This window comes from Lonchura striata, chromosome 15, assembly GCF_050655825.1.
Source record: "Lonchura striata isolate lonStrDom1 chromosome 15, ASM5065582v1, whole genome shotgun sequence".
Lineage (NCBI taxonomy): Eukaryota > Metazoa > Chordata > Aves > Passeriformes > Estrildidae > Lonchura > Lonchura striata.
The window spans coordinates 6,244,255-6,268,353 of NC_140717.1; the positions used below are offsets into that span (position 1 = coordinate 6,244,255).

At 44.6% G+C, this 24,099-nt stretch overlaps 1 protein-coding gene across 1 annotated transcript; it reads right to left on the bottom strand.

The window, feature by feature from the left end:
- Positions 1-289: 289 nt before the first annotated feature.
- On the bottom strand, positions 290-21,444 carry RNF10 (ring finger protein 10). Its single transcript, XM_021549943.4, has 17 exons — positions 20,914-21,444; positions 14,624-14,826; positions 11,930-12,129; positions 10,840-10,930; positions 9,625-9,809; positions 9,411-9,547; positions 7,791-7,951; positions 7,346-7,474; positions 6,932-7,190; positions 6,574-6,707; positions 5,938-6,055; positions 5,544-5,645; positions 4,923-5,057; positions 4,003-4,100; positions 3,712-3,772; positions 3,402-3,560; positions 290-2,521 (listed from the first exon to the last, which is right to left on the bottom strand). The coding sequence occupies exons 1-17, from the start codon at positions 21,071-21,073 to the stop codon at positions 2,445-2,447; spliced, it is 2,409 nt and encodes an 802-aa protein (XP_021405618.1). The 5' UTR covers positions 21,074-21,444; the 3' UTR covers positions 290-2,444.
- Positions 21,445-24,099: the final 2,655 nt, after the last annotated feature.

Below are 24,099 nucleotides of genomic sequence, written 5' to 3' on the forward strand. Positions count from 1 at the left end.
ACCACTTGCACTCCTGAGGAGTGAGGCAGCTCAATGTGTTCTTCATGCTGAGGTAGAAGGGAGCTTTAGGCATCTGGTACAGACAAGGAATGTAGTTCTTCTCCTTCAGCATACAAAAAGCATTAACATCTGCTTTTTACTTTAAGTGCACTGTTAGCCACAGGGCTGTCCACTGTTTTGAGTGAGAAAAGCACCAGTTGTGTACACAGGAGCAGTGAGTACATGGAATGTATGGCAGAGCTGCAAGGCTCAACTCCATCCCCCCCATTATAAAACTCATAGGTACAAGTACTGCTTAGATATTTATTAAGTTTACACCAATCAGTTACAGGAAAGTAGCATTGCTGGTATTATCTCGAATCCATAGGAAAACAAGATACAATTGAAGATGCTGTCCCTGTGGGGTCTGCCCCTGCAGCAGGGACAGCCTGCCTTGCCTGCATCACTTCCCTTATCCTAGTGCCTGTGACATGTGGAGGTGAGTTACACCAGCTCCAGCTATTCCGTCTTCCCAATGCAAAGAAAAGTTGACTATAAATGTGCAGAGATAACAGAACACAACAGATACTGGTTAGACACTTAAGTAGTTACTCCTGTTCCTTAGCTTCAAACAACTTGCTGTAAAGACAGTTCACTGCATATTTGAATCTCTAAATTGTGTTCTTTGCCCTCACTAATTGTTTAAAGTATTGACAACAAGACGTGTTACCACTGCCAGGTATCTTGTCTTAGTTTCTTTGCAGTCCCCTGACAAGCTGTACTGTCTTTCATTGAGTGGGGTTAGTTGTGACCAAGCGTGAAGTCAAGCTGCTTTCAAAGAATGTCCTGCAGGTGTTTCCTCTATCTTCCTGTAGCAGTTGGAAGTAGTCTTTACCTCCCCCTCCTCCTGTTCTTTCTGATTTACAGCCACATGTGATCAACTCTTTGGACCAGCTTCCCATGAGGCACACATTGTGGAGCCTGTGGCTCTGAAATCAAGCACCCATGTACTGACATCAGCTTTTTAAACAGGGACACAACCACTGAGTGCCAGTGGTGTTGGAATACCTGACTCCAGGTTGCCTCAGACACACACTTCCCTGCTCAGGTCAGTGTCAGAGGGACAGAGCACACTGAAGCTGAAGACAACAGAAGACACTCTCAATCTCCCTCCCTAATTTCAGTAGTACTTTTTACCAGTGCCCTGCAATTAATTCTGCCAGCAGGAAGGTAAAATTTGAACCTGTGCAGTGTTCTAGGGCTCCATGCTGCTATGACAGTTCAGCTGCAGCACTTTAAATGTGTGTGTGTGTGTGTGTGTGTATGATTTATTGCAACTGTTGGGCTTGACTGGTATGTTACACCTAAAATTTGTTTTATTCAACAAAATCCAAACCACTTGACTCAGTAGCTCAAATCAAACCACAAGCAGTGCAGAATGTGACCACCCAAAGACAGAGCAGGGAAGGGTCCAGAAGAGACATGTTCATAGCACAGATCAACTTAAATCCCAGAACCAAGGACATACAGGCTCTTACCCCAGTACAAGAGAACCCCAGTTTCTTGCTGGGGTGTAAAAGTTATCTACAGACTTCAGCTATCAGTTGTTCTTCCAACTCAAGAGCAGCCAGTGTCCAACCATAATTCAGAAGGTTACCAGGAGCCCTAGAGGGGAGTGTTTATTCTAGATGATCAGGTTATAAAGAATCAGTAGCCCATGGTTGGGAAAAAACAAACAAAAAGTAGCAGCCTCACTCACCCACATTAAAACAGACCTGAACAACTGAGAGAAGTCAGGAGGTTCCTTCTACCACTAGTGCCATTTTGAAATACAAAAATCATGAAGCCACTTTAAAACCAAGTAGCCAAGTTCTGCTTTACACTCACTTCAGCTTTGTATCTTTCCAAGCCAGGAGAACAGGAGGAATCCTTGCTCTTTCTTTAGAAAAAGAACAGATATAGCAGCTAACACTCTAAAGCCAATAAGCTGTTTTGCCTGTATCCAGTGCAGCCAAAACCAGTTTCTCAAGAGAGCAGTTTGACAGCTTTACTGCGACAGCACCACTGTCAGTCAGCTGGACTTCTGCCCATGAATAACTACAGGAAAATAAAGGCTCTCTACCTTTTTTCTTGGATAATATTGCAGTACTTTGGCAGTGCCACACAGCTATAAGGACTTTTCACAATGCTTATCAGGCCCAAAGGATTGACTCAGCAATTAGAAGCCTTGGCAGATTTGTATCTGGGTTGTTACTTCCAAAACTCTGTTTCAGTATAAATCCATTAAGCAGTTGGAATCAAAACATGTTACTTCAACATATATTGTCATGGTTTCCTCCTGAAGCTCCTAGAAGTCCTGGAAAAACAAGTTTAGGCTGTTCAAATTTAAATACTTAAACTATAGCAGCAAAACAAAGCAAAATTAAAAGAAAACCAGGAGAGAAAACTTCTCTTGAATAGCAGAATCACTTTGTGTGAACAACAGAGGTGCTGAACAATAGCTTCTGCTTCTGTTTCTTTCTTTTCTTGCCTCCCTTTTCCTCTGTGAAGAATTAAAATGATACTGTCATTCTTATAATGGAAGAAGAACATCACACAGAAATGATAAATGGTCTTCCCTGGCTTAAGTGACTTCTACAGATCCACAACACTTACTACAATTCACTGAACACCAGGTGGTTTAACAAAAAAATTACTGCAGATGAACTAAGGGAGACTCCATCACACCTGAAATACTATTATAAACATGCCTACATGATTGTAAAGTTGCTGTTGCAAAAGCAGATCCTAGGACTGCAGCATCCAGCAGTTTTTGCCTTTACAGCAAGTATCACCTTGACACATGTCCAAAAAAACCACATCTGGAGCAGACCCTCCACTGAAACTCCCAGGCCCTCCCAGCCAACTCTCTCATCATCCAGTGCAGTCTCCAAACCGAAGCCAAAGCTAAACATCAGAACTGAGCATTAAAAATAAGTTTCACCAGCCAGCACCAGGTTTAAGTTCACTTCAATTTGTTTCACATTTCCTATTTTGAAATTTCAGCTAGCACTTACCTTGACATTTTGGTCAAACTGAAGTGGTAGTTCTGCAGCTCAGGTATTTTTAGTTTAGAAATGTATAACCTGAACTTCCTTATGATAAAGCTTCATTTAGATTCCAGCAGAGACATGGCCAACCTGATTGTCAAAAGCCATCTTTGTCCTAACAGGATTCATTGCTAGCTGGAGATCTCAGTTCCCACTAAGAGGCTGCTTTAAGCTGACAGAAGTCCTAGTCAAGCTGTTCAGAAACCACAACCTGACGATTTTCAAAACTGTTCTCTGGCCAATTTTTGGTCCCCAAAATTGCTGCTTTCACTTCTCGCAGAGGAAAGGGAAATACTCAATTTTTTCACTTCAGAAAGTTTTCCTGCCCTTTACCTGATAAATGGTCAGCTGTGGACGGTTTGTCCAGTTTCAGGAGAGCTGCCTCAATAGCTTGGCTGAAGGAATTCTGGAAGCTGGGCACAGGTATCCGGTCAGAGCTGTCACTTTCTCCATCACTGTCTCCAGGCACAGGGAGTGCCAGAGTGTTCTCATCTGAAAGAGGGAAGGATGTGCTGAAGACTGTATAAAACTTTCACCACACAAATGCCCCTCCACACTCCAGATCCTTATTTTGAAGTTACAAGATTTCTCACATTTAGGTCCATGGTAAAGAACGTGAAGTACTAATACCAAATGTTCTTACCTCTTGTCTTTGGAGCAGGTTTAGGCCACGTTTCTGGTTTTGCCTTTCCAACTCTTAACATCTATGAAAACAGTTGTAGGATATGATTGAATTCCACATTCTTGAACAAACCTGCAGCCCCCACTAAGTGGCAAGAAAATCTAGAAACCCCTTCAAGCACTCAAACCTTATGATGTCTCCCTAAGATTTATCCCACATTATTTTCGCAGGGGAAGCAATTGTAAGTCTCAGCCTAATCCCCAACTAAGACACAGGTAATTCTGACAAGATTCACTCTGCTACATGGTTTACCTGGGCAAAGGAAGGGAAGGGAGATTCTTCTTCCAAGCTTCCACAGAGCAATGGGCTGACCTGGCTGGCAGCAGGTGACAGTGGAGTTGGAACAGACTCTACAGAGAAAGGAACGGAGAATTAAAGCCAGTTGCACTTGGCCAAGGCAGTCATTATGGTGCTTATCAGGATGTAACAGAAATAAAGTTTTATTATCCTATGTAATTACTCATTTTGATCTCATTGGTTCTCTCCATCAGTCACAAAGTGGGATCTCTGAAATTGCCTCAATCTTTTTGTTTAAGGATTATTTGCTTGTGGTTTTCTTTTGGGGTTTTGTTTGTTTGTTTGCCTAATGAGTTTTGTTTACTTATTTTGGAAAGCTTGGTGGGGGCAGAGCTTTTTGTTGGGTTTATTTTAGAATAATGTGTTGGAGAATATGGAGATGACAAATAAAAAATGCCAATAGTGTTTTCCTGGCAAACAGAATTTTCTTCCCTTTTTGGGGCAATTGTTTCATTTCTTCTGCCTCATGTAAAAGATGGGGTAACTACAGTGCAGATATCATATTGTCAAGGTAGAGGCAGTAAAAAGCAGACAAAGGAACAGAATGTTTCTTACATCATGTCTGCTTTTTGTGCATTATCTCATAGGCAGCCTAGGAAAGAATCATAGAATCACAGAAAGGTTTGGGTTGCAAAGGACTTAAAGACCATCTCAATCCACCCCCCTGCCACAGGCAGGCAAACTTTTCATGACACCAGGTTGCTCCAAGCCCCATCCAACTCGCCTTGAACACTTTCAGGGATGGAGCAGCCAGAGGTTCTCTGAAAAGAAGCTGTCTTTGATAAATGTTGAGAAAGTTTAGCATGATGACCTGAGCAATAGATCCCAAAAGAATGATCAAGAGCTAGATGTGATATGTTTTTCTACATGCTCACCTGTCTGAAACACAGGGCTTCTGCCAAGAGGAGACTGACCGATGCCCTGATGATCAATGCTGGCAGTTTCTCCAGGGCAAGAGGTAAAAGCAGGAAACTGCTGCAGATTCTCTAGAGCAATATGGACCTCTGGATCTAGAAAGAGATTTTAAATTAAAGCACTACACAATGTGGGGGAGGACTGTCAATATGCAAGTCATTTCAGGAGTCTAGGAGATGCCAACTAATTTCCTTCCATCCTCTATTTGGAGACCAGTACAAGCCCCGCTGCTGGATGGAAGCAGCTTCTAGGCTTTTTTCTGCTTTCTTCACTTTTCACTTTACATCATGATTACTATAAAAACAGAGAGCTATGTACACCATGGAGATAGCTGTGCCCTTGAATGCCCCCCATCTCTCCCAAAATGCACAAGTATGCAGCAATTGCATAACATCACTTAACATCCTGACTAAAACAGCTTATGTTTTTCATTACACAGACATTGTTCCTAATACTTTGTAATCTTGTTCTAAGTACACACTACAAACTACAGGCCTCAGAGTTCATCCTATAGCTCAAGAAATCAGCTCAGCAACCAAATATGACTGACAATCCAGCAGTTACGTGCCATCACGACTTACATTTGCCCTGTTTCTTGTTTTCCTCTATCTCAATCCTGCGTTCGCGCCGCCGTTCATCGCGAGCTTTCTTCTGCCGCAGACGTTTCCTCTTTTCAAGGTCATCTAGGAGCAATGCACAACACTGGATATCAAACACCCCACACCAGTACTCTGGCAAGGTTTTCCTCCAGCTCTGGGAACAACCTTATAACACATTAGTAACAAAATACGCTTACAAACAACATATGCTCTTCCAAGCAGTTGGGATTTTTTATTCTTTTTGTAACTGCTGGCTATGAAACAGCAAGTTGGGGCTGTTCTGTCTAGCATTCACCAAGACAGTTGGTGCAAGAGGAGTAATGCTCTAATGTATGTTCGTTTTTCTACTATTAAAGGGATAAGAATAACTACAAACCTGAGAACAACTCTAAAGTCTCCTTAGAGATGACAGGTGGCTTCAGAGCCAGCTCACAAATGCTGAACTCACAGGTGAGGGGCAAGTGACAGAGGTAGCGATGACGCTGTCTTATATCCTGATAAAGAGAGTGATATATCACCACAAGGACTAGAGGCAGCCATGGTGATGAACAGAAATAGAATGCACAATATTTGTCAAATCAAATGGAAAAAAATAGCACCAGTGACACAATAGTTACTTTAAAAACTACAAACACATGACGGATGCCCTGAGTCAGAATCAAATGTTCCAAGATCTCCACCAGCTACAACATAAGTTGGATACAGCTACTCTAGGTTGCTTACTAATTTTCATGTTCTTCTTCCCTTCTCACTCACATCACCAGAATAAAATTCTGCAATAGAAGACTTGCAACACAATAATTTTTGTACTGGACCTTCTAGGAAAAAAATCTATACTGCAGCCTACTTATGAAAAGCAACATAAGGCCCAGCACCTTCCACAGAAGCCTTTCATAGATTAGCATCCCTACCATACTTATTATTTCTTACTACTGAGGTGAATCAAGTCTCCTCTACAATGACCAACCTGCTAAAACAAGGCCCTTAATTAATAAGAAGATAAAATAACTACCTCTGTCATGGAGTAGCCAGTTATCTCCACTACAGCTGCAGTTATCTTCTCTGGACTCTTCTCCAAGCTGCCATATTCACGCACAAGGCATCGAACATTCACAGGGTGAAGGTACATGCACTGCCCATCCTCCGCTGAAAGGCAACACATCATCACTCCTTCCTTGCCTGTTCATTTTCAGTACCCTTCTCCCCACCTCAGGACATCCTCCACTAATCAAATTCAAGCTAATTTCTGAGTTCCTGTAGGAATTTCACATGGGTGAGCTGTATCTAATGAACTGGCAAACACATTCCTCAAGGAGGGATTCAAAGGAGGCATCTCTGCCCCTGCAATTCCAGGATTTCATTGCACTGACCTTGATAAAAATAGTAAAAAGGAGAGTTGCCAAGATGTCCACTGTTAACTGTATCTTTAGATTCCTGACAGCTTGTTTCAGCTGGATTTGGCTCCTCTACGGGGTTCAAAACAGGCTCTCCTACAGTGTCCACCTCAGGTACTTCCTCCTCATCCAGCACTGCCTCTTCTACTTCCACAGGAGGCGAAAAGGAACTTGCCAGGTCAGAGGAAGGCTCCACAAGCTCTTCATCAAATGCAGAGAGATATTCCACATCACACTACCACAGCAGAGAGTACAGAGTTAGTACCTCACCACCTACTTCAAAGATTATCATCTCTGCGAAAATCTTTGGCACGAGCTCACCACACACTGCAGTGTGAGGTGGCAGAATTAAGTGTTAACAGGATCTGCCAGAGCAGATTTGTCACCCACCTTTTTCTCTTGGGAAACAGTAGACTCCACAGCTTTGGAGCTTTCTAGGACCAATTCTTCCACAGCTGCACTGATTCCAGCAATGCCATTGTTTTTATCCTGGTCAGCAGATAGTGCTGTTTCTCGCTCCTGGAGATCATCCAAAGGAATCAAGTTTCAATTTGCCCTTTAAGCCAGGAGACCACCCCCAGAGTTATTTTTAGCTTTGCCCTGGCATTCCTTTACTAGAATACCATCCCATAAAAACCATTCTGCTGTGTTATCATGCACACCACATCAGATAGCTGGAGCCCAAAGGCTACAGTCTCTTCCAAGGTACTCCAGCAGCAAGCACCAGCAACTTGCTAGATACCAGAATAATCCCACACAACCATCCGTGCAGCAGAACAAGGATACTCAGTATACCATTAATAATAAAGCTACTAAAAGGCTCCCAAGAGGTTACCTTCAGCTCCTGGATAGCTGCCTCAATGAAACAGGCTTCTGGGGTGTGTTTTTCTTCCTCATACTGTTTCAGTAATGCTGCTTTCTCCTCCAGGATCACCAGCTGCAAGACCTGCTCCCTGGATGCCAGAAGCAGCTTTGAATACTGACTGTGTTGGTCATCTGCGCAGAAGGAGCACCAAATCATTAATATCTGCATGAAGACCCACCAGTTTGGACTGCTGCTTCTTCTAAAGTTTTGTTAGTGTTCACTTTTGTGAGTTAATCCCTCAAGGCAGACAACACTCAGCAAGAGTTTGATACAGACTCCACAAATTACCATTGACAAGCTGGTGTCACATAGCTGCTCTGACACGTATCTCCCCCACACAGCAGTTCATCTGCCACTTCACCACTGAGTTGCTACACATCAGTAAAAAATAAAGCCTAAACTTCTACACTGTAGGAGCATCACCTTTGAGAAGCCTTGAGGGCGTCAAAGCTTCTTGAAACAATGCAGTCTGCAGCTTCTTCCTCTTTTCTCAAAAATACTGCTACTGGAAATTTCTGCAAAGCCACCCTGGCTTGGCTCAAACTAGTTCATAAGCCCACATGAATTAAAAAATCCATACAAAACACTATTACGAGATTTTTACAAGAAGCACAGCAGAAATAGTAAACTAAAGAACTGCAGTTCAGCAAAAGGTGACCATTGCTGTTACTTTACAGCAACCACAGCATCCCATATTAACACAATCCCTGTATTCACTGCTCCCCAAGGGTCCAACTTTGTCTACAGAAACCAAGTTAATGGTGAATTTCCTGGCCTTAGAGTGTTCTCAAATCCTAAATTTGTTCTTCTGTTTGTTTTATGAAAAGACTTAAAGTCCCCTAGTTTCAAATACTGAGAAACATTTAAGACCACAGCCTGCATGCTGGATATCTACCACACGTTAGAAGACTTGACTTTTTCCAGAGAGTTTAAATGCATGCAGCCTTTCCTGAATGTGACTGCAAAATGAAGTGAGCCAAGACAGCCCACAAAGCAGCAATGTTCTGTAAAATAATTTCTTTAGTCACAAAATTTTTGCGATACTAACAGATAAGATGATGATGAGTTAGTCACACTCTTGACTGGAGAAAACTGAAGATGTCAGGCAACAGATGTTTGGAATAAGGTTTGCAATAATTTTGATTATTTCCCCATAGCATTCACTGACTTCAGCTGGTAAGTAAAGATGATGAAAACCTTGTTGAAGATTACAGCCTTGAAATAGTTTAGACACAGAGACAGTTATTTTTGTGAAGCTGTATAATGAGTCAGGAGGAAAAAAGTTAAGGACACTGAAGAGCCAATAAAAGCAGTCAGAGTCACACCAATGACTGCAAGATACAAAGGACACATCAAACTGTAAGCAGTGACTGTGAAGGCAGGAGTCTGCAGTTCAGTCACTTGAAGGGACAAAGGACACAAGTTAAAGCCTTTACAGAAAAACAGTGTGAGTAGAAAGTTTACTGTCAATATGTGGTCATCAAGCTTTTCCACTGCTAAGCCCCATGTTTTGCAGCCAGGGTCAGTTGTCTCCACACAAATCCTGGTCACAGTCAGGAACAAGATTCACCAGGATTGAGATACACTCACCTCTGATGTAAACAGGCTGAACCACATTCATCCACTGGGACTTGGGCAGTGCTACCAGAACGCCTTTCTCTCTTCTCATAAGTTGCATTGTAATTGTATCACCAATTGCATACTGACGTGTTTCCATAGCAACAACGCTGCAATGCACGGAGGAGGTTAGCAGTGTAAAAATAACATTGCAAAAAGATGCATGATTTAACTAATATAGTCTCACCTCTTGAGGTCCTTCTTATGAACAGAGCCATAACAAATAGGACACTTACTCCAGGTCTTCTCACTCAAGGAGAGATAGTGAAGGATACATGCCCAGCAGAAGATGTGCCCACAGCGGGTGATCTTGGCAGCAGTTGGTGGGTACAGACATATGGGGCAAGAGGGCACTTCATGGCTACAGATTCGCTGAAATGGCACATGAGAAGAACAGTACAAGTTTTAGGCTCAGAAATCAGTTACAGCCATCTAGAATAAGCCACCTGTAAAATCTATTCTAACATATTATCTTCCAGCTCCTTAGGCTCTGTTTATTTACCAAGAAATTAGTGTACTGTGAGCTAACACCTTCAGACTGCACATGGAATAACCTTCTAAGAAGCCCATCCTATTTCTTATGTCTTATTTCTACTCTAATGACATTAAAAATGAGTCTTCTCATACTTCTCCTCACATATTCATCATCTAAGAGTTAGCAGCATCCTCATCATGTGGATTCAGACAGTAAGAAGGCAAGCAAGCTCTGTGGCCTCTCCCACGAGCAGACTTGCGCAGCCCTGTGTAACTGTGAGACTGAACTTACCCACTTCCATGAACATGCTAGGTCTAGGCAGACACTAGTAGCATCTCAGTGTGTCAGAGACATAACTGCCAAACAAGCACCTAGATTTTTCAGCTCTCTTGTAGTGACAGGTAACAGTAAGCCTACCTCCTTCTCCACCTACACTATGCACCAGACTGTCTTGGCAGATATAAATTACTGCTTGAGGCAACCCAAAACTTCTGACCACAATTCTCAAGAGATTTTCCATTTTGTTGCTAGGCAAGATAGGCCACCTATGCATAGAATAATTCTTAAAAATTCTACGCTCTAGTCCTCTTCTGTGGACTCATGCCTAAGTTTTCTGTTAATATCTCGATCACAAGGACTCTGTCTACAGAATGTCAGATACTATTTTTGATGAGCTCCCATCTGCGAAAGCAAGAAGAAGCTGCTAATTTTCCTAATAGATTTTAGCACTTCTCTTTTCCTGTCATGAAAGTATTTCATAATATATTCCATGACAGATCTTTCCCAGTATTGTAGGAGTGACAGAAAAGGCCTCAACTCAAAAACAGATGAGTTTTATGTAACATCACAGAGGAAAAGAGGTAGTTAAAGACAGGTTGAGGTTCTTAGGAAGAAAAAAAAAAAAAAAACTAGCCCATCACAACTGACCACTTGCTCCACAAAGTCCCAGTTGACCAAGGTATCTGGATCAGCAAAGTGGACTGTGTAGTCCTGTTCTTCAGAGACAACAAACTGGCAGCTGGGGAAAGGCAAAGAGACAGATGATCTACTCAGTTGTTTCTAAAATCTTTTTGAGAACTATCCTATAGGATTCTCTTGGCTTCTTCTCTGTCCAGCAGGAAACTGCTGGATAAAGTCAGTAATGCCTATCAACAAGAAACCAAGAGATCAGGTCACAACCAGATTTTCAGGGTACAGGTGTGTCTAATTTCAGTTAGACACAACATCATACAGTAAGTATAGAATGAGCCAGGCAGACTGGTTTTCCAGAAACATGTAGGAAACAGTCAACTACAATGGGGATCTATTTAAAAACAGGGAATCCACAAGGGGGAAAAAATCTTGTCACAAAAACTACAATTACTAGGGTTCCTGCAAATAGACTTCACTACAATAAGCCACTAAATATTATGGAGAAATCAGAAGCATCAATGCTGAAAATACTTTTTATCTTTAACATTGTCAGAGATAGGATGTCCTGAATACACTTCAAATTCTGGGGAAATTTCCAGTCAAAAAGGAATTCTGCTGCTAGGTTACTATATTGATCATAATTTGGGTTATACTACATATTCTGGGGCCCACAAAATAAACAGCATTTTAATACACAAGATCCATGTAAGTAATTGCCTATGGGACTTAAAAATTCAGATTTCATCTAGCAACTGCTATCCCTTCTATCTCAACAAAGCAACTTTTGGAAAAACAACCATCTTCTATAACCAACTATATAGATATTCCCAAACAGGAGTCTCATGTCCCAAAGCCATGCTTGAAAATTTGAGCAGAGGATTTCTGTTTGTATCTAAAGGACTCTCTCCATCAGATACCTTGCAAATAGGTGAAGACAACATCCCTTTAAATACAGCCATTACTGCTAAGAACACTACATAAAGGTAATTTCACCCTGGAAAAGGTGAGACAATTAGGCAAGCCCACACACAAATCCCTGGCATGTCACCCCTTACAGCTCCATGTCTCTGCAGAAGTCTAAGAGCCCTGTGGATCTCCCACTCACTTGGCCTGCAGGAAGAGCTCCTTGTTGAATGGTTTATGTCCCCACTTGTTCCTTTTCCCCCAGTTGCCATGTCCATTCCCATCAAAATGTCCTGCTTGGCCACGGGGCTCAAAGGTGAAGTTCAGTAAGTGGTTCAGATTAATCTTCTTGGGACCAGAGAACTGGGCAGGGCTGAACTCTGCCCGTTGAGCCTCTGCTACCTAAGAGAAAACAGCATTTGTTAGAAATGGCTGGAGTTTACAGCAAAGGCATCAGTACAGGTGGACATCCAGGCCCCATCAGTGATAGTACACAGAACATGCAGCATCTACTCACCTTCTCCCATCCCTGTTCTGCAAATCAAATAGAGCAGTGTTAGAAATGCATGAGAACCTGAAAGTGAGAACTTGGTGCTCTTACCCCACACCGAGCAAAAGGAGGAGAGAGTTAAAACAACCACAAAGACAAGTAAAAGCTGGCAAAACATAGTCAAGAAGTTGTTCAAATCCTGACAACACTTTTAGACAGCAATACGAGCCCGATTACCATTTGCACAGGCTGTACTTGTTTTGGTTAATTTTTATGTAATGAAGCAACAAGTCAGAATTCAACAGAGGCAGTAGGTGAATTTTCAGCCAGATGAGAAGTGCTGCTCATCCACCAGCACTGAAAAACCAGAGTAGCAGTTAAAGCCCACAAATACTCTACAGTATTTAGATCCACATCAGCATAAAAGCCTCAATCTGGTTTTACTTTGGTATCAGCAAGGCAAATACAATTACTTTTGCAATACCACTATCACCCGTAAATTTGTGCCCCTGAATTGGTTGGACACCGTCTATCTTCAGAGGGCAAACTTTGGCCTGTTCAGAAGATTGGTTGGCAGAGTCCCTTGGAAGGCAGTGCTGAAGGGCAAAGAGTCCCAAAGACTGGACATACTTCAAGAAATCTTAAAGGCACAGGAACATGCTGTCCCCTTGTGCCAAAAAATGAGGGAAGACCAGCCTGGCTCAACAGAGTTTTAAATGGAACTCAGGAAAAAAGGGAATTTATGACCTGAGGAAGAAGGGATGGGAACTCAAGAGGACTACAAGGACATCATGAGGTTGTGCAGGGAGAGAAGTGAAGGGCCACAGCCTGACTAGAACCTAATCTGACTAGAACCACTGCTGTAAAAGACAAAAAAGATGTTTCCATAAATACATCAGCTACATAAAGTGAGATAAAGAAAACCCCCATGCTTTATTGGATGCAGAAGGAAACATAGTGGCAAAGGGTGAGGAAAAGGCTGAGGTACTTAATGCCTTCTTTCCCTCAGCCTTTAATAGTAAGGCCAGCTGACCTCAGGGTGCCCAGCCCCCTGAGCTGGAAGACTGGAACATGGAGCAGAATGAAGCCTCATTCTCCAGAGAAACAGTCAGTGACCTGTGTGCCACTCAGACACCCCCAAGGGCATGGGGCTGGATGGGATCCACCCACAGGGACTGAGGGAGCTGGCAGCAGTGATCATCATTTACCAGCAGTCCTGGCAAACTGGGAGGTCCCAGCTGACTGGAAGTCAGCAAATGTGACACACACCTACAAGAAGTGCTGGAAGGAGGATTTGGGGAATTACAGACCTGTCAATCTGACCTCCATGACGGGCAAGGTTATGGAGGAGATTATCCTTCAAGCCATTACACAGAGCGTACAGGACAACCAGGGGATCAGGCCCAGCCAATATGGGTTTATGAAAGGCAGGTTCTGCCTGACAAACCTGATCTCCTCCTATGACAAGGTGATACAGTGCATAAGGAAAAAGCTGTGGATGTTGTCTACCTGGACCTTAGAAAAGCCTTGTCACAGTTTCTCAGAACATTCTCCTGAAATAAGTGGCTGCCCATGCCTTGGATAATCACACCGTTCTGAGTAAAAAACCTGTCTGGATGGCTGGGCCCAGGGAGCAGAGGGACATGGGGTGACATCCAGTAGGGTTCTCCAGAGCTCAGCATTTGAGCCAGTCCTGTTTAATCTCTTTATCAATGGTTTGGACAAGGGAATTAAGGGCACCCTATGCAAGTTCACAGATGACACCAAGTTGGGTGGGAATGTAGATATGCTGGAGGACAGGAAAGCTCTGCAGAGGGATCTGACAGGCTGGACTGATGGGTCAAGGCCAATGGTGCAAGGTTCAACAACACCAAGTGCCAAGGCCCTACATCTGGGTCACAACAGCCCCTTGGAACGTTCCAGGCCTGGGAAAGAGCAGCTGGAAAGCTGTCCATCAGGAAAACACCTCAGGGTATTGGTAAACAGCACCTGAACATGAACCAGGTGTGCCCAGGTGGGCAAGGCAGCCAGTGGCACCTGGGCTGTACTAAAAACAGTGTGGCCAACAGGAAGAGGGCAGTGAACTGTGTCACTATATATTTTCACAAAGGACCCGTGTCACTATATATTTTCACAAAGGACCCGTGTCATGTGTACACGGGCCTGTCTTGGCACCCATTCCTCAGATGGTATTTTCTCTTAGAGCAGAGCAAAGAGCACTCCTCTTCTGTAGCTGCCAAGTTGCTCTGCTCACACTCCTTCTGGCATCTCAACAATGTTAACACCTCTTATTATTCTCTCCTTCCCCAACCCAGGAACTGAACACAGTAGATCGATCTAGGCAGGTCAGGGTGATCCTCTCATCCAAGAAAGGAGGCCTTGGAGTTACAGCATTACACTTCTCACCTCATCTCGTCTTCCACCATTAGAAAAGCTAAAAGATTTGCCACTTCCGCCGCTGCCTCCCCTTTGAGGGGGCATCTTGTTAAAAGCTTTGCTTTTCTGTGAATTGGAGCGACGGGACTGACTGAAAAAGTTCTCATTTTTTGAATATGAAGTTTCTCTTTTACGATTATAACGCTGTTTGGATCCACTCGCATTCTTTCCATCTGAAAGGAAAATAAAAGAAGAATCAGATCAGCAGCCTCAGAATAGGCCTCATGTACTCACCTCAGCTAAATTCACCTCAGATATGAGCCCACCTCAGCCACTATCTTAAGAGCAGTGTTTATGAGGACATTAAATCCCCCAGCAACCCAAACACCTTCATTCTGACCACTGCCCAAAGAGCTGGTCAAAGAGTTGAAAAGAATATATTTGCTGTGCTCTACCTTTTATAAAAAGAGTTGAGTTTCATTTTTCCAGATTTGGAATTGCCACCACCAGATATTAGTGTGTTAACTGGTACATTAAGTTATAAATATTAACATCACATACCACATCTTCATATCCCATTATAAGAACTGACAACAACTAGTTTTCTTCATTTAATTTGCCTAAAACACACAAGTTATCATATTTATCACATATAAACCGTACTGTACAAATACACTGCTGCTTGAGTTTTCTTAAAGGTTTCCATTGCCTGTTTTCAATCACTTCTGCACTTTTTTTGCTTAAAAGATCCCAGCAGATCTAATTCTACTTTAAAAATACTTTTATGTCATCAGGCCAAAAAATGATAATTGATCTTGAAGCACAAACCAAACACTCTGTGGCCTTGCAGGGCACATACTCAAAAACCAAGTACCAAGTCCACCAACAACCTATGCAACAAGAACTGTCTGCCAAAAACTGTACTTAGCACACAACTGACCCTAACACAGGACACAGTAGTGAAGCACAAAGCAAAAAAATTCAGGAATAAAGAGCAGAAAAATCAATCCAGCTCTTGAGAGGGGTATTCTGTGCCTGAACAGCTGCTAAATCAAACTGCTAGAACAAAGTTAACACTACGAAGAAGACATTTCTGAATTAACACAATATCAGAGTTGCCCAAGGACACAACATGCTGCAGACTGGGTGCTTAACCCAGCACTTCCACCACCTGCTCCAAGTTTTATTTGTAGCAGAGGTATGGTGATAAGCTCAGAAACAAAACTCCTCAGGCCCCACAAAACATCTATCCACCAGAGCCAGCCCCAAAGTCACTCTGGATACTCGGTAAACATTACACAAACAGCAAGATCTCACACAATATCTAGTTTCACTGTATAAAATCCTATTAGTTTCCCTTTTCCCACTTTGCAGTCTTCCTCCCCACCCTTTAACATCAATCTGATGTGGCAGGCAAACACATCACTGTGATTCAGGATCATGTTTCTCATATGGGCAGTTTCATTGCCAGTGTTTCCAGTTTTTCCCTTTCCCAGTACCACTTCCCCATCTACCTGAGCATTTAAAACAGCTGGAATGGCATCATCCACATGAAGTACCCTTCGTTGTTGTTATTTTAAGTTTTTTCTTCCACCTGCATCCCCCAGAAAAGGTGAGCTGAGAACAGGATGGTCTGTGTGTTACTGTATATTACTGAGGATCCAACTTCTAAAGAATAAATTAAGCAATAAAAGGGGCTGGACCAGGTTCTGTGGTGGCCTGGTGTTTCTTGCACTTGTCAGACTTCTCTGGCTGCAATTACAGCTAAAACAGGACACTATCATTACATTCACATGATGTGACAGGCCCATATTGCAGACAAACTTCATCATCAGAATTGGTAATTTACTCTGCTATTCAAAAAGCTGATCCTTTAATTCAGAATTAAAACAACTCTGTCAGAACCACAGCTGGGTAACTCAAACACACGCCTGCATAGCTGGCAGTGCTTTAATGCACATCAGGCTAAAAAGACATGGCTTGAGCATTATCAGGAAAAAACACACCAGAAGATTCCAAGCACTGAGGGTGTGACCAAGTCTGGCTGAATGATTAGACAGACCTTTTTTTGAGAATGTTTGTAGGGAAGAAAGAATAACCAACACCTCAGAGTCTCTGGTAAAAAATTAAGTAGTTTTGAAGCAGTTTAGATTACTCCTTAAGTTATTCAGGAGCAGAACTTGTCAGCTTAGAACTCAAGTATTGTAAATGCAGGTGAACCCAATAGGAAGAAATGATGATGTCTGACTGAATTCAGAAGGCTGAATGATTTCTTTATTATAACTATGCTAAAATATATTAATATACTATATAAAAGGAGGATACTAAAACTACATACTACTTTCTCTGACTCTAACACAACTCCTGACCCTCTCCCGAGAGTCCAGCCCCAGGTGGGTTGGATTGGCCACCAGGCTCAAACAATCCTCACCAGAATCCAACCAAGTACTCACTCCAGGTAAACAATTCTCCAAACACATTCCACATAAGAAAACAAGGAGCAGAAATAGAAATTGTTTTCTCTTTCATTTCTCTGTGTGCACCTCTATGAAAAGTCCTGAGAGTGAGAGAAATGTGCTTGGCACACTCAACCACACTCGTGTATCTCCAATTTCAGTAAATGCACTAGAGGGGCACATGCCTGTTGGGCTTGTACCACTTTGCAGTTTCTCTGCCATCTTAAAATGGAGAAAAGAAACAATTTTAAAAAAAAGTCAGTCCAAAGTGTATGTTTACAAGTCCCCAAACAAGGAACAGCTCACCCCTGGAGCTGACAGAAGAATCTCCTACCACTTAAAAGTTTTAATCGAGTTACTCACCACCAACTTTGTCAGTCAGATGGTTTACACACATTCCTGTCATACTATAGGTCCTTTTAAGGCACCTCCTAGAGCCTTTGGGAGTCACTTCAGTGACTCTCACATTTTATAGGAAAGAACTCTCCACTTGTGCCTTTTTTAAAAGGACCCTACAACACTCTAACAATGCTTGAAACCTGATTTTACAGATGGGCTATTTCACCCCTCCACCGTGAGAATAACTGACCTCAGCAGAAGCAAGGTCCATCAGAGTAGTAATGAAATTGGTCAGCAGACAACCAGGAGCTTGGAGAATGCATCTGTAATTTGGAACAGCTTTTCCCTACCATGAATCTAAGCAATGCCATCCCTTCCAACCTTTCCAGCATGCCACATGTCAGGGATCTCTCTGCTTTCTATCATCCATCCCAGCACTCCCACAAAGGGCAGGACAGGCTGCACTCTGGCACAGAGAAAAGTAGAAGATTCTCACTGCCATCCTCGCTTGTGAAATCCCAGTTTTAGGCAGTTTAAGTTTGGATTTCGATTTCGTAGTTTCTTGTTTACTTCTTTTCCTGGCAAATGAGGATATAGCAACAGCCAGAGTGCTAGTGAAGTACTCATTCTTCACTCAGGTCCTCAATCCTTTTGCTGTTTTCATGCCATCTAAACTATATATACAGATTTTGTGGATTTATCTACCCATTCACACTCCAAGAGACTTATTTAAAAAATACTGGCTGTATAATTTAAAAACACTAGCAATAAAATTATTCTGGCATTTTGGTCCAAGCCCCAAGATTTGTGATTTCTCCTTCTGCTAGAGGACCTGTATCTCCAAAGATCCAGAGAGGGGAGATGAAGTTCACAGCATGAGAAGCAGCTGTAGGTGACCACTTGGGCACCGGAGCTGCAATACTGGCTTGCTATTGGGCTGAGAACTGCTGTTTCCTTCCACCTTTTTTCTCCTCTTCTGAGCTGTGCTGAAAGCAGCAGCATTGCTAAGGGGTCTGGATCACACTAAAGCCACAGGGTGGTTTCATGAAAACACTCTGAGGCCACTGCTGCTGCCAAGGCAAACATCCCAGGGAGCAGGAGGTGAGCGAATCTCGCTGCCCAGCCAAGCAGGCTCACGCTGGGTGCTAAGGCCCAGCAACATTTGTGCCAACTAACACTGTCCATCAGCTCCAGGGGACTGCAGAGAACCCCAGCAAGCCTTTTCTGCCCTAGCTACTTTATTCCACTCCTAATGGATGTCATTCCCAATACAACATAAAGAAACTTTTCTGTTAGAAACTTTCAGTTTAATTTAGTCTCTGAGGCTAAATTTGAAAGATAGGAGGAATTAAACTTCCACAAATACAAGGGAATACAGTACTCTATTTAGCCAATTTCCAGCTGTACTGCAAGAGAAATAGTAGCTACCATAAGGGTTCAGGAATATGCATTTCTTCATTTCCTCAACTGAACAGTTACAGTAGGTAACTTTGGAAAGCATCAAATGGCAAGTGCTTGACAGGATTTAACCCAGCGACCATCTGAGGAAGGTCTGTGGTCCATAATATCACCTTTCATTTCATTGGAGATGCAAGATTTCCAGAATACCTGGAAATCATATACCTGTATATTCCTATATATACATATTATATATATAAAATATATATTCATATTATAGATATCCTATATATATATACACACCTATACCTGTCCTTAAAGGGGTACACTACATCAGCTACAAGGACAGTGATAAGGAACTCAAGAAAAGGATTCCATACAGTGACATGCCAGTGTGCTACTCCCAGCAGCTATGAAAAACGGCCACAGTTTTGCCCAGCTGCATCCTGTGTAGTTGTTTGCCTTAATTTCACCAAGAGAATCGTTTTGTTTTAGTTTTCAGTACCCTCCAGTTAAGATATTCTAAATACACATCTATTCCAATCAAAAGAGATTCTAATTTGTCCAGCTGTCTTTGATGCCCTGTAAGGGAAGAAACTCATCCCTCTGCCCTCCACCGTAATTTAGAAACAAGTATCACTGAAGTGGAATTATGCCATGACAAAACTTTCCTCTTATTTATTTTTTTAAAAAAAGAGGCCTTAAAAAGTTTTGGGGCTTATTTAATTAAAAGTTTTGGAGTAGAAGAGAACGGTCATCAGGATTCCTCTCTCCACTGCTCCTATGCTATACTAGTGCCATTATTTCAAGCCTGTGAAAGGTGACATTCCACAAAAATCACTTAACATTTTTATTCTAGGCTGGAACAACAGGCCTTTTACATCCTTCCTCAGTCCAGATACTGTGTCTTCTACCTGAACGGGTACCAGCCCCAGCACAAATCATCTTAACCCTTCCTGAAGGATGTTTGTATTCTGTGAACAATCCTCCACAGAGCATCACACAGCATTACAAAAGAAGCTGGAGTAAGGAGGTGTCTCTTGGCAAGACGGGACAGAAAAATCTCTTCTTAAAAAGACTTCCAGGTGTTTGAATTCCAAGTTAAAATTTCATTGTAATTGCACAGTTACACCACAACCTGGGCAGCTGTGGGTGAGTCACCTCCCATGTCCCTCTTCTGTCAATCCTGTGGAAGGCCAATTAACACAGGTGAAAAGCACGTAATACTTGGTTACCAAGGACATGACCATGCTTAGAAGGTCCAAAAGGGAGTCAACAAACACCTCCAAGATACTTATTTTGTTAACCCTCTGCAGTGCACTGCTGCCTTCTCAAGAGGCCTCAGGTAATACAGCTGAAGTTAACCACTGAGGAGGAAGGAAAATAGTACGGCAATGGTGGTGTAGCAACCTGTTGACACTCCCTCATATACTTCCAGGATTAAAATCACCAATTTTAATCCCTACTGGCTCATTTCTAGGTTTTAGGGGGAAAAAAAATGTTGCCAGGAACACTCAATCTTTGCTAAACAAGTTTAGAGAGCTATGTGGGCTTAGGTCTTACCTTGAAATGACGACAGAAACCACACTGGCTTCTGACAAACTGCTCTGTCAGCAGAACCAGCTGTTTGCAATTCCAGGTGAGACACTTTGGGCTGAATGCCAGATAAGCAAACAACAGCCAGGTAACCCTGAGCTCCCCCAAAGCAGGTCACTGAAACACCGGGGCAAAGGGAATGCTGTGTACGGGTACCAGACCCCCTCGGGGAGGGGCAACAACACAGGTACAAGACAAAGTTAAGGGCTCTATTCATAGGCACTGGGGAATGTATGCTCTTACTATAGCACCAGGGCTTTAGCGCTCAAGCTGCTTATTCCAACACTAATGAAGATAAAGCATTAATCCTTAAAGGAAGAGGAGAGTAGGAATCCCAGCTCACCAAACAGCGAGCAGAGCCGGAAGAGGAAGGAAGAAGAAACCAAAAACAGGCAGTGACCTGAACCGCCGCCTATTAAACCCAGCTGAGACACAAACAACCCGAGAAGGCGAAGTTCAGCGCCACCACAGAGCCAAGGGCGGCACAAGGCTGCGCGTCGCCCTCCCGCGGAGCCCCCTCCCCGCTCTCACCGCCTTTGGGCTTAGACTCCCCCGCGGCGGGCCCGGCCGAGGCGGACCGTGGCTGCTGCCCTTTGCTGCCGGCCGAGGATCCGGGCGCACCGGAGCCGCAGGGGCTGCTCTTGTCCATGGCGGGGGCTGCGGGGGTGGCGCCGGGCGGGCTCTGCAGCATCAACGGGCGCCCCGGGCGAGCGGCGGCCCTGGGCGGGGGGGCACGACGGGCGCTGGCGGAGCCGGCGGGGGCCCAGGCTCATGGCCCGCGGGGGCGACCGGCGGGGGCGGCGCAGCGCGGACTCGGCCTCCTTCATGGCGACATCTTCTCGCTGCTCCGCTCGAACCGGGGAAGGCCGCGGGAGGCCGGGCCGGGCCTGCGGGGCTCCGGGCGCGGGGGAGAGAAGAGCTGCTCACGGAGCCCCGCGGGGCCCGGCGCTGCTGCCGCCCGAGGGGTCGGCACCACCCCGGCACCCACCGGCTGCTCGGCGCCGCACCGGCCCCGGCTCGGCCGCCGCTGCCCCGTAATGGCGACGAGTCGCCCGCAGCAGTGGCCGGACCCGGATGCAGCCGGTCCGGGCGGGCCCGGGGCATGACGGGATTTGTAGTCCTGGGCCGCGCGGGGCGTGCCGGGAGCCCGGAGCCCGCCCCGCGCTCCCCGCCCCGCACCGGGGACTCGCCCCCACTCAGCAGGGTAGAAAATAATTTCGTATAAAACCACTGCAAATAACCGTAAACGTTAAAAATAAATAAAAAGTACCTCATCAGGCCTACTTGAAGTGATATTTTTTAACTTTTCCCTCAAAGGGGGAAAAAACCCACAAGGCAATTCGGATCCTAAAGACATTTCTTTTAACCTTTAAGATGCGTTCTTAATGCATCTCCTGACACCTTTTCCATTATTTTATGGATGAGAGCTTCAAGTTCTGTAGGTGAGCAATTCTCAGCTTCTTTTAAAAAAGTACAAGTGGAGCATGTAAAAGCACCTTTACCCCCATAATTCATACCATGATCTGAATGTACAGCCCCTCAAGTAAAGCTTCACTACGAGTTTTGTATGCACAGGCCACATGCTCTGTAACACCAGCATGATCAACAAATTCAGGAATTTGTGTTTTACAAGTTTCAAACAAATCCCCTCTAAATATTATTTTTTAAAAAAACTTGTAAAGACCTTATTTTAACACCTGATTGTTCCCTATTTTTGTCTATTATTCTTAGAATTACTGATCAAACTGGGAGCGTACTTACCACAGAGTTTAGATCTTCTGGATTTGTTAGGAGGGAAAACCCTCAACTTTCTAACGAAGATGCTCCTCCACATTTGAAATAAGAAATAGCATAAGCAGTACCAAAGAGTAGAGAGACACAAAACTTTTAAAAGCAAACTACAATATTTTTATTGGCAAATCAGCTTGCTGTGGAAAGGAAATAAATACAAGGAAGTCTTCCCCCAAATAAAAACAACCATATAGTTCAAATAGTGATCGATAGGAAGGTATTAGTAGCAAACACTTGCCCTCGTTACACAAGCTGCAGTGACACAATCAACACTGCAGAGACCGACTGGCACCCGACAGAGCATCGCCTCAGACAGGTTCAATATCCTTTATCACCACCGTCAGATCGCATATAATAAATACGTCACCTATAATAAAAAAGCATCCAAAGTCCCGCGAACAGCTCCCTGCCAGAGCCACCCGCCAAGCAGCCCCGCGGGTATTGTCATTGCTCTCGGGCGCGCTCGGTGCCAGCGCCGTGGCCGGGCAGCGCTGGCCGGGCGCGCCGGGCACGGGCCGGGCGAGGCTGCGGCGGGACCCGCGGCTCCCCTCAGGCTCCCCTCAGGCTCCCCTCAGGCTCCCCTCAGGCTCCGCCCCCGCCGCCATTGCTCCGGAGCGCCCCGGCCCCGCCCCCGGCCGCCAGCCATTGGCCACCGCCAGGAGCTCTCCAGCAGCTCATTGGCCAGGCGCGGATGATGGGCGGGGCTTTCCCCAGCCCGGCGTGGCGCGCTCCCGTTCCCGTTTCCATGGCGACGGGAACGCCGCCGGTTACGCAGCAGCGGCGGCCGCGGTAACCGGGGACACCAGGGAGAGCGGCTGCGGCCTACCTCTGCCTAAAACATCTGTAACGCTGTGGACGCTGTTATGAACAGAGAGGCGATTCCGTTAAAAGCCTCCTGCTGCTCCTGAAAGCACTGTTTGCTGAAGAAGAGCATGGGTCATTCTCTTGGCCTGGCTGGCCATTACCTCTAGTTGGCCAAGGAGCTTTGAGCCCACACTGGCAAGAGTTTCTGAGTTTCTTCTCAGTACGGTAGCTGCTATCCACAGAGTCTGGAGTTACTGGAAAAGCACAGAGGACACTGGCCTTATCTTCAAGGCTCCACATACTTTCCTTCCCTGCAACACGTCACCAGGAGTAGGACATGGGACAGACAGATGGCCTTCAACCCAGGCCAAGGGCTACTGTAGCTCCTACTTGTCCCTGACAGAGCACAGGCCTGTCTAACCACAGTACTCCTTGGTGACTTATGTATTTAGCTCAGCATTCAGGTACCCTGTATTTTGGAAGAGACTTCTTTGAGCTGACACCAAGCCCCAGGAAAAGTCCAAAGTATCACATGATCACAGTATTTCACTTTTCCAAATGTTCCCCCATGTTATCTGGTGTGGATAGTGTTTAATGAAAGGCTATTACAATCAAAGATTTTTCCTCTTTATAATGACTGATTTCTCTTTCAACTTCCCATTTCTCCACAGCCCAAACAGACACTGCCAGAATCTGCTGCTACATTTATTTTACGTTGAATAAATCTGAATCCTCTACCACAGCTGCCTGATCACACATGAGTGTTTGTATCAAGCAGTGAAGAGGGTCCAGCTGCAGGAACAACCCCCTGCCAGGCAGGCCCAGAGGTATTGTCATTCCCAGCCACCAGTGTCACTGGGCAGCATCAACCGGGTGTGCCGGGCAGGGGCTCAGAGCAGCAGCAGCTCCAACAGGGGCTCACGTTAACCGTGACACAAGCACCGCCCTGGGGCTCCCACTCCCCGTGAGTGCAGCTGGCAGCTGCTGTCCTCCGTTGCCAGGCCCGCAGGGGTGGCTCCATTCCATACCCCGGGATCAGGACCATGCCCAGCACTGCTGAATCACTTTAAACCCAGGCACGATGGCCTCGTAGCTGTCGGCTGCAATGGGAACACTGCAGGT